General features: G+C 38.5%; 1 protein-coding gene across 2 annotated transcripts in view; it reads right to left on the reverse strand.

Moving 5' to 3' along the window:
• Positions 1 to 279: 279 nt before the first annotated feature.
• Positions 280 to 13237, reverse strand: part of NDUFA12 (NADH:ubiquinone oxidoreductase subunit A12) — a 42002-nt gene continuing 29044 nt past the window's right edge. For both annotated transcript variants that reach the window (XM_058424936.1, XM_032170927.2), the window contains one exon: positions 280 to 559. In XM_058424936.1, the coding sequence (XP_058280919.1) occupies positions 537 to 559 (23 nt within the window). In that variant the 3' untranslated portion in view covers positions 280 to 536. The remainder of the gene's footprint in view (positions 560 to 13237) is intronic.

Raw genomic sequence — 13237 nt, forward strand, 5'->3', positions numbered from 1 at the left:
ACCCAGTTCTGATGACTTTCAGCCTTCGTGTCTCTCCATTCGAGTTCCAAATTCCCATGAGAAAATCTGGCTTGGCTTAGGTCTTCCCACATAATGAGCTATGGTAGTAAGGTAGGGTCCCAAAGCACAAACAGGACCACAGAGGCTGTTTCCAGAAAAGGGAACTGTAAACCAGGCAGCTACCCCAATACAAGTCTACTTCAATCACCATGTTTGGAAGCATCTATTTTGCAGTTGGAGAACAACAAAGTGAAGGGCAAAAAGGCATGAAAGACACTGTTTAGTCACACAATTTTAATCTAGTGAATGGTAAACAGTAAATGAGTAATTACACGAAAAGCTCCATATTTTGCATGTTTCAATTGTTCTTCATTGTCTTTACTTGTAAGGTGTTGAAGGTGGGATCCACTCCTGAATCTTCTTTCTAGTGGTAGAATAAGGGACATATTGTTCTGGGGTGCCAGTCACGTTGAATTTATGGTTTGTCCAGATGAATTTACGAGCAGTAGGTGGTTTTGTTGTGGGAGGATCATCAGTCATACTGTGAAGCCAACGATGCCTTAAAGAGGGGAAAAACCCAAACAGTTATGAAGAGACAGTACAGCATAGTGGAAGGAGGGTTAAAAAGGTAGCCCTGGAACTATTTTGTTGCTTGGGTTCAAGCCTCAACTCCATCACTTACTAGCTGAATTCTTCTATGCCTCAGATTTTTTCCATCTGAACATCCCTACTCCTCAGGGATGGTATAAACATAAAAGGAGATAATATACATAAAGCACATAGAAAAATTCTTGTGTGTGGCAGATACTCAACAAATGTTAGCTACTGTTCTCATTACCGTATTTTTTTCCTTCATTTTCTTTCCTTTGGAGACAGGGTCTCACTCTGTCACCCAGGCTGGAATGCAGTAGCACTATCATGGCTCATTGCAGCCTCAAACTCCTGGGAACATGTGATCCTCCTACCTCAGCCTCCTACGTAGCTGACACTACAAGAGCATGCCACCATGCCTGGCTGACTTTCAGAACATTTTTTTAGAGATAGGATCTCACTATGCTGCCCAGGCTGATCTCGAACTTCTGAGCTCAAGGGGTCTTCCTGCTTCAGCCTCCCAAAGTGCTGGGATTCTAGGCATGAGTCACCATGCCCGGCCCATTACTGTATTTTATCTAATCTGACACTATCCATTTTCAGACATGCCATCATTTTATCTACCTCTAAGAAAGAGAAGATGCTACCAAATAAATTATGGCACACTACTGATTATAATATGTATCCTAATTTTAGATGTTAAAATGTATTTTAGAATTGATAAAAATACAGTATCACTATTAGGTGCTAGAGGCCGATTCTGGATTTTCAGTATGCTCAGGTTACTCTGGCTCATGAAGGTCTAGTTTAAAACCCATGAGGCTCCTGCTGAGAAGAGTCTCTGATGCATTGTAAATTCAAGCATGTGAGTGTAAACACTAGAGAATATGCAAGTTGTTATATTAAAAAATTAAATCAGGGCCAGGCACAGTGGCTCATGTCTATAATCCCAGCACTTTGGGAGGATGAGGTGGGAGGATCATTGGAGGCCAGAAGTTCAGGACCAGCCTGGGCAACACAGTGAGACCCTGTCTTAAAAAAAAAAGTTAAATCGACCCCCAGTTCACAAATATTTCAGTCATAAGTGCTTAACAATTTAATTTAAGAGGATATGTTCCAGAAATCAGACCTAAAAGCTGGATACCTGGAGTTGAAAGGGAAGAGACCAGCGATGCTGCTGCTAATGACAGGGAAAGGAGGAATCAAAGTTTGTGGGACACAGTGTGATCAAGCAGGAAGCTAAGCTGAGGGGTTTACATGGGAAAGAAGGGAAGACAGAATTTGTTCCAGCCTCTAAGACCCGGAGCTCACAAGACAGAGACGACCCTATTGAGGAAAAAAAAAAAAAAAAAAAAATGAGAGGATAGCCACAGAACTGCAGCCCAGGGGTGGGGGGGAAAAGGTGATTATCTAGCTGCAGAGAAAAGGACAAGAGGAGGATGTTTCAGTGGAATAACTAAAACTAAAGCTAATGAGAAAAATTTTTGTTGCTATGTAAACCTAAGAATATTTGCTAGCAGTAATTGGTAGATATAGCTAGGTAATTGACTAAAAACCAGTCTGAATAGAGATAACATATGATTACAGTTGCTATATTTGTGTCTAAAGATAATTGTATCATGATCAGCTTATACAATGAAGAATGCAAAAGGCTGTACAAGCTAGGTCAGTGTCTGTCTTACATCCTCTAAAGGAAGCTGGGGATTAGTGAAAGTGACCTGGACCAATAAACTGTAACCATTCATATGAGCACACAAGTGCTGACGCCCTTGTGAGACGATAGTGGTGAGCCAGGCTCCACTAACCACTCAGAGGAGATTAGCTGGTAAAGTCACAGCTGTCACTTATCAAGGGGCTTTAGGTGAGCTTACGGCACAGCTGAAATATTTAACTTTTACCTCGTTGAGTCAGCTTAACTAAAGAAACATTTTATTCAAAAAACTGCTGTCAAGACTCCTGAAGGTTAAAATGATATTAAGGAACCATGGTCCCAAGCTTATGCCTATTCAGTTACTTAAGTGAGGAACTGAAGAGCTCATGGAGAAATGGAAAATGCTCCAAAAAAGTAAAAGATAATTTTTGTCACAATACACAAAATCTGAAAATATTTATCCTAGCAAGGCTACATGCAAGAATCAGAGAATTAATAAGTAATAAACTATACCCATTATGGCAGTTTATAAAGAATTATAAGAAACAAGGAAATGTTTATAGTCTGCTAGACAAATATAACCCGTTATTTTATTATTAAATAAGGGGTAAATAAATCATATCTTTCAGATTGCCACACCAGAGAGTTTTACTTGCAAAACAGACTCTTAGCTGAGTCTTTTTTTTTTTTTTTTTTTGAGACAGAGTCTTGCTCTGTGGCGCACGTTGGAGTGCACTGGCGATGTCTTGGCTCACTGCAACCTCCGCCTCTTGGGCTCAAGCGATTCTCCTGCCTCAGCCTCCCGAGTAGCTGGGATTACAGGCGCATGCCACCATGCCGGGCTACTTTTTTTATTTTTAGTAGAGATGGGGTTTCACCATGTTGTCCAGGCTGGTCTCGAACTCCTGGCCTCCAATGATTCACTTGCCTCGGCCTCCCAAAGTGCTGAGATTAAGGCGTGAGCCACTGTGCCTGGCCAGAGATACTGACTTTTAAGTTATTTTTAAAAATTTGGCTGGTGTCTCAAAATAAATAAATAAGCAAATAAGCCAACATACTAACTGCATTGTTTAGAAAACTGTGTTGTAGTTGGCATTAGATTCCAATTTTACATCCCAGTTATTAAAGGACAAAATATAAAATTATATGTACTTATTAAAGTCAGTGAGATTGCAAATACGGAGACTAGGAGAAAGGAAAAAGATTACAAATACAAAAGAGAAGACAATTTACAGTGAAAAAATATTACATTGGGGGAAAACTCAGTACTCAAATATATTGAAATTATATCAAAATAACTGGAAAACAAAGATATTAAATCATAATTACTGAAATCTCCTCTACCAAAAAAAAATTATTTTAACTTTTGGGAATGAAGCTTAAACTTGCAACACAACTCCAACAGAAGTAAATCCCATAAATGGTTGATCCTATTTTCAGTTGTATAAGAAGAAAAAGTGTGTCTGAGAACAGGAGAGGGAGATTTCCCCTTCTTTAAAAACATGCTGCTTCACTTATATAGCCCCTCAGTTTGAGGATGTGAGCCACTCAAAGTGGAAAACAAAGGGATTTATTTGTGAGAAAAACTAAAATAGCCTAAAAGGAAATTTAAGAAATAAAAACATACATACAATATAAAATACATTTTCAAAAAACCATTGCAAATGAAAACACTCCTAAAGAGTGTTTTGTATTAATAACAAAGATAAGAAAGTTTAAGGTTCTCTTTTAGAAAATTGTCAGAAATAAAACATCACCAATTAACAGCCAACAACAACAATGCAGACAGGTTTTTTTTTCCTTAATTGATACATAACATTTTACATATTTGTGGGGGTACATTTGCTATTTTGTTACATGCACAGAATGTGTGCTGATCAAGTCAGGTCTCTGAGGTATCTCCATCACTTTGAGTATTTGTTATTTCTGTGTTGGAAGCAATTCAAGTCCTATCTTCTAGCTACTTTGAAATATACAATACTACTTTGACTCTTTCTTCCTGGATAACATACATGATCAAGTTAGGGAATCAAAGACTGCAGTGGTGTCATCACAGATCACTGCAGCCTCAAACACCTGGGCTCAAGTGATCCTCCTGCCTCAGCCTCCCAAGTAGCTAGGACTACAGGTACACACCACCACACCTGGCTAATTTCAAAATTTTTGTAGGCCAGGGGTGGTGGCTCACGCCTGTAATCCTAGCACTTTGGGAGGCCGAGGCGGGCAGATCACGAGGTCAGGAGATCGAGACCATCCTGGCTAACATGGTGAAACCCCGACTCTACTAAAAACTCACAAAAAATTAGCCGGGCGTGGTGGCGGGTGCCCGTAGTCCCAGCTACTCGGAAGGCGGAGGCAGGAGAATGGTGTGAACCTGGGAGGGGGAGCTTGCAGTGAGCCGAGATCGCACCACTGCACTCCAGCCTGGGTGACAGAGTGAGATTCGGTCTCAAAAAAAAAAAAAAGAAAAGAAAATTTTTTTTGTAGAGATGGGGTCTTTATGTTGCCCAGGCAGGCTGGTCTCAAACTCCTGGTCTCAAGCAATCCTCCTCTCTCAACTTCCCAAGGTGCTGGGATTACAGGCTGGCTTCTGACCATTTTGTTCATGTTTCAGGTATTTTCATTTAGTATCACTGAGACTAGAAATGCCAAAGATTTTGTAGTTTTGTTTATTTATTTAAGACAGAGTCTTGCTCTCTAGCCCAGGCTGGAGTACAATGATACAATCTTGGCTCACTGCAACCTCTGCCTCCTGGGTTGAAGCAATTCAGCCTCCCAAAGAGCTAGGATTACAGGCGCACGCCACCACACCTGGCTAATTTTTGTATTTTTAGTAGAGACGAGGTTTCACCATGTTGTCCAGGATGGTCTCGAGCTCCTGGGCTTGAGGGATCTACCTGCATCAGCCTTCCAAAATGCTGGGATTACAGGTGAGCCACTGCACCCAGCCTAGAAATGCCAAAGATTTTTCAATTTTTCAAAAAATAAATATGAAAGACTAAGGAAAAACTCCAGAATGTTTTTTGAAGTAAAAATATTCATGATACTAAAACTGTTATTCCATCTCACTTAGTTTATGAGATATTCTCACACATACTGCTCTTTCACTTATTTAACACTCATCAAAGTATTCTAAAGTCTAGGAAACAGGATTACAATGACTTTCCCAAGGTCCCACATGATGTATGTTATAGACCTGAGGCTTGAATACAGCCTCCTAATGGTTGAATCAAGAACCTTTTGATTAGAAATTTAACTTTCAATCAATAGATGAAACTGGGTTGGGATTATTTATGGTATCCACAAAACCTCTGAGATCCATCTAACCCCAGGATGGGATTGATACATTTAACAAACTTAAAAACCAAACATGGTTCATTATAACATGGCAATTCAAACCTTGTTAGCACACTAACTATTATTTAATTAAGTGCAACCTGAATGAAAATCCCAGTGGGGTTCTTCTTAGAGTTTGACAATATGATTGTAAGCTTCAGTTAAAAGTTTATCCAAGAAAATTTTGAAAACTCAAAACGATCAGGCTGGCACTGGCATTATCAGACATTAAATGAATGTCTCAAACATTAGAATGCTATAACAACTGACACAAAAGTACAATAAGAAAGTAGAAAAAAATTCCCCAAGCAGACTAAAATGTATATAAGGTGAAACTGGCATTTCAAATCATTAAGTAAAAATTTCTCAACAAATTATGCTAGGACGATTTTGTTGGGGGGAAAAAAAAACACCATAAGGTATAAGTTGAGAGGAGTGTAAAAAAAAGATAAATAAACAAACAAAACAAAAGAAAAAAAGTTAGATTTCCCAAGTCATCAATGATTCCAGATAGATTAACAATGCTCAGGGCCAGGCAGTGACTCACGCCTGCTATCCCATGGGACGCCAAAGCAGGAGGATCACTTGAGGTCAAGAGTTTGAGGCCAGCCTGGGCAGCACAGTGAGACCCCCATCTTGACAAAATAATTTTTGAAAATTTAGCCAGGCATGGTGGCACCTGTAGTCCCAGCTACTCAGGAAGCCGAGGTGGGAGGATTGCTTGAACCCAGGAAATAGAGGCTGCAGTGAGCCATGTCCTGCCACTGCACTCCAGGCCTGGACGACAGAGCAAGACTCTGTTTCTAAATAAATAAATAAATAAAAATAAATAAATAATAATAATGCTCAGAGACAAAATGAATATTTATAATCATAGAATATATTGATATTCATAGAATATGAAGGATCACTTGTAAAATTATTGTCAAAGGTAAAAAGCCATAAAAAGAAAAAAAGCTGATGGATCTTACTATGTAAAAATTGAAAAAATTATACAACATTGATGAAAGAAATTGAAGAGGACACCAAAAAATTGAAATATATTCCAAGTTCGTGGATTGGAAGAATCCATATTGTTAAAATGTCCATACTACCCAAAGCAATCTACAGATTCAATACAATCCCTATCAAAATACCAATCACTTCCTTCACAAAAATAGAAAAAAAAACCCAATCCTAAAATATATATGGAACCACAAAAGACCCAAAATAGCCAAAGCTGTCCTAAACAAAAAGAACAAAACTGGAGAAGTCACATTACACTGACTTCAAATTATACTACAAAGAAGCCAGGTGTGGTAGCTCATGCCTGTAATCCCAGCACTTTGGAAGGCTGAGGTGGGTGGATCACTTGAAGTCAGGGGTTTGAGACCAGCCTCGCCAACATAGTGAAACCCCATCTCTACTGAAAAATACAAAAATCAGCAAGTGTGGTGGTGCATGCCTGTAATACCAGCTACTTGGGAGGCTGAGGCAGGAGAATCACTTGAACCCAGGAGGTGGACACTACAATGAGCTGAGATCACACCACTGCACTCCAGCCTGGAACAGAGGAGTGAGACTCCGTCTCAAAAAAAAAGTCTTAAAATTATACTTCAGAGCTATGGTAACCAAAACAGCATTCACGCCAAAGGTGAATGCTGTTCACTGGGGAAAAGGCAGTCTCTTCTGGGAAAACTGGATATCCACATCCACATGCAGAAGAACGAAATTAGAGTCCTATTTTTCACTGTATTTTACAAAAATCAAATCAAAATGGACTAAAGACTTAAATCTAAGACCTTAAACTATGAAACTACTACAAGAAAACACTGGGAAAACTCTCCAGGAAATTGGTCTGGGTAAAAATTTCTTGAGTAATAACCCACAAGCACAGACAACTGAAGAAAAAATGGGCCAATGAGATCACATCAAATAAAAAGCTTCTGCACAGCAAAGCAAACAATCATCGAAGTGAAGAGACAACCCACAGAATGAGAGAAGATAATTGCAAATTACCCATCTAACAAGGGACTAATAACCAGATTATGTAAGGAGCTCAGACAACTCTACAGGAAAAAAAATCTAATAATCTGATTAAAAAATGGGAAAAAGATTTGAATAGACATTTCTCAAAAGAAGACAAACGAATGGCAAATAGACATATGAAAGTGTTCAACATAATTGATCATCAGATAAATGCAAATCAAACTTACAATGAGGCTACTATGGGCACACTGCCTATGGGGTAGCTCTGGTCTACAAGGAGCAGTAAAAAAAACCTAGAATGAGATATTATCTCATCCCAGTTAAAATGGCTTTTATACAAAAGACAGGCAATAATAAACGCTGGGAGGATATGGAGAAAAGGGAACCCTCAAACACTGTTGGTGGGAATGTAAGTTAGTACAACCATTATACAGAACAGTTAGGAAGTTCCTCAAAAAACTAAAAATTGAGCTACCATATGATCCAGCAATCCTGCTGCTGGGTATAACCTAAATGAAAGGAAATCAGTATATCGAAGAGACTTTTGCACTCCCATGTTTGTTGCAGCATTGTTCACAACAGCCAAAATTTGGAAGCAACCTAAGTGTCTGTCAACAGATGAATGAGTAAAGAAAATGTGATACTTAAATACAATGGGGTACTATTCAGCCATAAAAAAGAACAACACCCTGTCATTAGTAACAACATGGATGGAACTGGAGATCATTATGTTAAGTGAAATAAGCCAGGTACAGAAAGACAAACATCGCATGTTCTCATTTATTTGTGGTACCTAAAAATCAAAACAATTGAACTCATGGAGATAGAGAGTAGAAGAATGATTACCAGAGGCTAGGAAGGGTAGTGGGGTTGGTTTGGGGATTAGTGGGAGGTGGGGATGGTTAATGGGTATAAAAAAAATAGTTAGAAAGAATGAATAAGACCTAGTATTTGACAGCACAACACAGTGACTATAGTCTATAATAACTTAATTGTACATTTTAAAACAACTAAAAGAGTGTAATTGGATTGTTTGTAACACAAAGGACAAATGCTTGAAGGGATGGGTACCCCATTTTCCATGATGTGATGATCACATATTGCATGCTTGTATCAAAACATCTCACCCCATAAATATATACACCTACTATGTACCCAAAAAATTAAAATTGTTTTTAAAATTGAAAAGTGTATGTCCTAAAACACTATAAACAGGATTAAAGACTAAAGAAACAGGGGAAAATATTTGTAATATACAGAAAAAAGGTTCATCTATCATTACAAATCAGAGAAAGTCAAATATCCAATAGAAAACTGGATAAAAAATATTAAGAGATGTCAACAAAGAAAAAAATTATAGTGGCAAACAATGAAGTTTAATCAAGGCAATGCACATTAAGGTATAATTTTTTACTTGCTAAATTGGCAAAGATTTTAAAAAATAAAACCCAGAATCAGTGAACTTAAAGAGAAATCAATACTCATATACTACTGAATATATTTATCCTGAGAATATAAATGGGTATAGCCCTTCCAGAGCGCAATTTGGCAGCAGGTATCAAAAACTTATAAAACATGTATACTCCTGGTGGATCCATTTCCATTTAAGGAAATGAGAATATGAATACTCATGTACAAGGATATTTATCAGAGCTTTATTTATAACAGTGAAAGAATGGAAAGAATGGAAAGAACAAAACCAAAAATGAAGGGAATAGCTCATGGCATATCCATATGATGGAAGACTAAGGCATTATTAACATTTATGCTATAGAGAATATTTTGGCCAGGTATGGTGCCTCACACCTGTAATCCTAGCACTTCTGGAGGCCAAGGCGGGAGGATCACTTGAGGCCATGAGTTTGAGACCAGCCTGGGCAACATGAGACCCCACGTCTACAAAAAATGCAAAAATTAGCCAGGCATGGTGGCAGGCACCTGTAGTCCTAGCTACTTGGGAGGCTGAGGCAGGGATCACACGACCCTAGGAGTTCAAGGCTGCAGAAAGCCGAGATCGTGCCTGGACAGCGGGGGATCCCATTTCTAAAAAAAGAAAAGACACAGAGAGACAGAGAATATTTTATGACTTGAGAAAATGTTCACATATATAAGTTTTAAAAGCAGGTTATTTGCCTAATTTATTTAATACTTATATATAGCATTTATAAGTCATGGGCACTAATCTATACACTTTACAAATATTAACCTATTTGATCCTTATAACAACTCTAGTGATAAATATTATTATCCAAATATAGTAAGTGAGAAAACCAGGGTGCCAAAAGTTAAAACAACTTGCAAACCCAGGCTACTTCTTCAAAAAGCTCAATTACATTAATAACAAAAACAAAAGAATATATATGCATAGAAATCGAGGAGAAAAGAATAATATATAGTTGTCCCTAGCATCTATGGGGGATTGATTCCAGGACACCCTGTGGATGCCAAAATCCACAAATGATCATTTGTGGATATGCAAATGTAGCATTTGCATATAATTTATGCACAATCTCCTGTATACTTTTAATCATCTCCAGGTTACTTATAATGCCTAATATGATGTCTGCATATCACTTCATTCATGTGGATTCAACATAATACTCGGCACTCAGCAAATCCAAGTTTTGCTTTTTGGAACTTTGTGAACTTTTTTTCTGATATAATTTCCATCTGATGTTGGTTTAATCCATGGATGCAGAACCCACAGATACTGAAGGTCGAATGTATATCAAAATGTTAATAGCAGTGGTTTCTACAAGTGGTGGGATAACAGGCTATTCTTATTTCTTTTGTTATTTTTTGAATTTTCTATAATGAACATGCTGAGCAGTTGCTCATTCACCAAGAGTAATACACAGTTTATTTCCACATCCCACATATGGAATTTTCCAACAAGGCATCTTTGTAAAATGTTAGAATCAATATTAAATGAAGCAATGAATACTCAGTGAAATGTGTTAAATAAAAGCTGAGTTTTAAAAATCGAAACAATCTTGTCTTCTGCTTATAATGAGCACATTTTAACAGAGAAAGGGTATAAAGAAAAGTAACATTCTGTAACATAACAGAAACTACCTAATTAATGCAGTTTGTAGTTTCTTCCAACACAGTCTCCTAATATTCTGATTTTCTGGAGCAGAAAATAAACATTAGGAAGGACTTACTTTGAAGAAAGTATTATCTGCCATTGACAGCTAGCAATTTATTTAGAGAAATAATATTTTAAAAGACTATAACAGGCTAGGCACAGTGGCTGTCACATATAATCCCAGTGCTTTGGGAGGCCAAGGTTGGAGGATCACTTGAGGCCAGGAGTTTGACACCTTCTCTCTCAAAAACAAAAACATTAGCTGGGTGTGGTGGCATGCACCTATACTCCCAGCTACTCAGGAGGCTGAGGCAGAAGGATGGCTTAAGCCAAGGATTTTGAGGTTGCAGTAAGTTATGATCACGGCACTACACCTGCCCTGGGTGACAGAGCAAGACCTTGTCTCAAAAAAAAACACCCCTCTGCCCCTGCCCCAAAAAACCCACAACTGTAACAAATGATTCAGTGGGTCAAAGTACTAAAAAGGACAGGTTGAAATTGCAATGTAATTCAGAGGTAAATTTAGTTTCAAATTTATTAAAAAGCTATCAAGGAGTAGCAGAAGATGCCATTTTTGGATCAGCTAAAGTGAAGAAAACTGATTATTATACCCAAAAAATAATGTTTGTTTCAAGTAAAATAGTATATGTACGTCCATTCATTCAACAAATATTTATTGCAGAAATACCATGTGGTAGGCACTGTTCCAACATGGTATTTGGGGAAACATACAATAAATAATATGAAAAACATGTTAAGCCGGGCGCGGTGGCTCACGCTTGTAATCCCAGCACTTTGGGAGGCCGAGGCAGGTGGATCACAAGGTCAGGAGATCGAGACCAAGGTGAAACCCCGTCTCTACTAAAAATACAAAAAAATTAGCCGGGCGTGGTGGCGGGCGCCTGTAGACCCAGCTACTCGGAGAGGCTGAGGCAGGAGAATGGTGTGAACCCGGGAGGAGGAGCTTGCAGTGAGCCGAGATTGCGCCACTGCACTCCAGCCTGGGTGACAGAGCGAAACTCCGTCTCAAAAAAAAAAAAAAAAACATGTTAAGCAGAGGTAGGTAAGTGCCACCAAGGAAAAAACCAGAGCAGGGGAAGAGTATGGAGTATGAGAGGGAACAGGGCTCTTATAGACTAGATCACCTGAAGAGCCACCGGATGGGCACTTGAATAAAGTGAAGGTGTGTGAGCTGTGCCAAATCTGGGGAAACAGCTAGTGCAGAGACTGAGTTGGGAGTATGCTCACTGTTCAAGGAAAAGCAAGAAGGCCAGTGTGGCCAAGTCAGAGTCAACAGGGCTGTGACTAGGACAGTGCATGCAGACTGTGATCACATAACGCCTTGCAGACCATGGAAGGAGTCGGGGTTTTTACTCTCACTGTGATGGGAAGCCACTGGGTCATTCTGAGCAGAGACTTGATGTGATCTGATTTACATTTAAAAATAGGCACTCTCATCACTTAGCATGTTGGGAACACTAGTGTGCTCCAAGAATGTTATCAAACCAGTTGGGAGGTGACTGCAGATGTCCAGGCAAGAGACAATTGTACCTTGGACTAGGGTAACAGTCATAGAGGCAGGGATGATATGTGGGATATATGGAGAAACGAAAGCAGGATGAACTTGCTAACAGACTGGACATTAGAGAAATTAGACTGGGGGATGACACTGAAGTTTTGGGCTTGAGTAAACAAGAGTCATTTAAGTGCTTAGGAACATTTTGCTTGATAGGTTAATCTGCCTATGCACTGGGGATTTGAAGAATTGAAAAAAATCAAATATCAAATATGTTCAGTTTATAAATGTGACCTAAAATTCTTAAAGAGATGTATTGAATAAATTTGCAAATGGGTATTACTGTTTAGGACAATGTAATCCTTTCCATTAGAGTTTATCAAACATTCATCAAAGAACAAGAGAAAATGATTGTTCCTTATTTTTATGCAAAAAATAATTCAATTTACTAATCTTTTTATCCTATTTATAAATTGAACCTCAAGAATGAAAAACAATTAGGTTTTTAAATTTGCAACTATAATAAATAGTATATTAATTTAAAATCCAAATTGCCCAACAATCCTTTCTAAATACAAAAGCCCCACAGAAACTAAAACACTCGAACTGACACAGTATTTAGTGAGACAGGAAAAGTGTCTGTGACATATTAAGTGAGGGGAGGGAGAAGCAAGTCAGAAAATGTGGTATACATTATGTGAGAAATGTGTAGGTATATTGTTATTTGTAACAATAAGCTTTCTTCTAAAGAAGGTGTGACCAATAAACTACAATCAGTTTTTCACACTGTAGTCTTTAAAAAATATTCCTCTGTGGAGTCCCAGCTACATGGGAGGCTGAGGCAGGGGGGATGCTTGAGCCCAGGAGTTCAAGGCTGTAGTGTGCTATGATTGCACCTGCGAATAGCTCCTGCACTCCATCCTCGGCAACATAGCAAGACCTCACCTGTAAAACAAACACCCCCAAAACATTCTTTCTCTACCCAAAGGCAGACCCTCAAATAGTTGTTGAATCAGTGAATAAAATGTTAACAGTATTGCTTCTGAGCCAAAGAATCAGAGCTTATTTTTGTTTCTATCTCATATTA

This window comes from Hylobates moloch, unplaced genomic scaffold (genome assembly GCF_009828535.3).
Source record: "Hylobates moloch isolate HMO894 unplaced genomic scaffold, HMol_V3 SCAFFOLD_12, whole genome shotgun sequence".
Lineage (NCBI taxonomy): Eukaryota > Metazoa > Chordata > Mammalia > Primates > Hylobatidae > Hylobates > Hylobates moloch.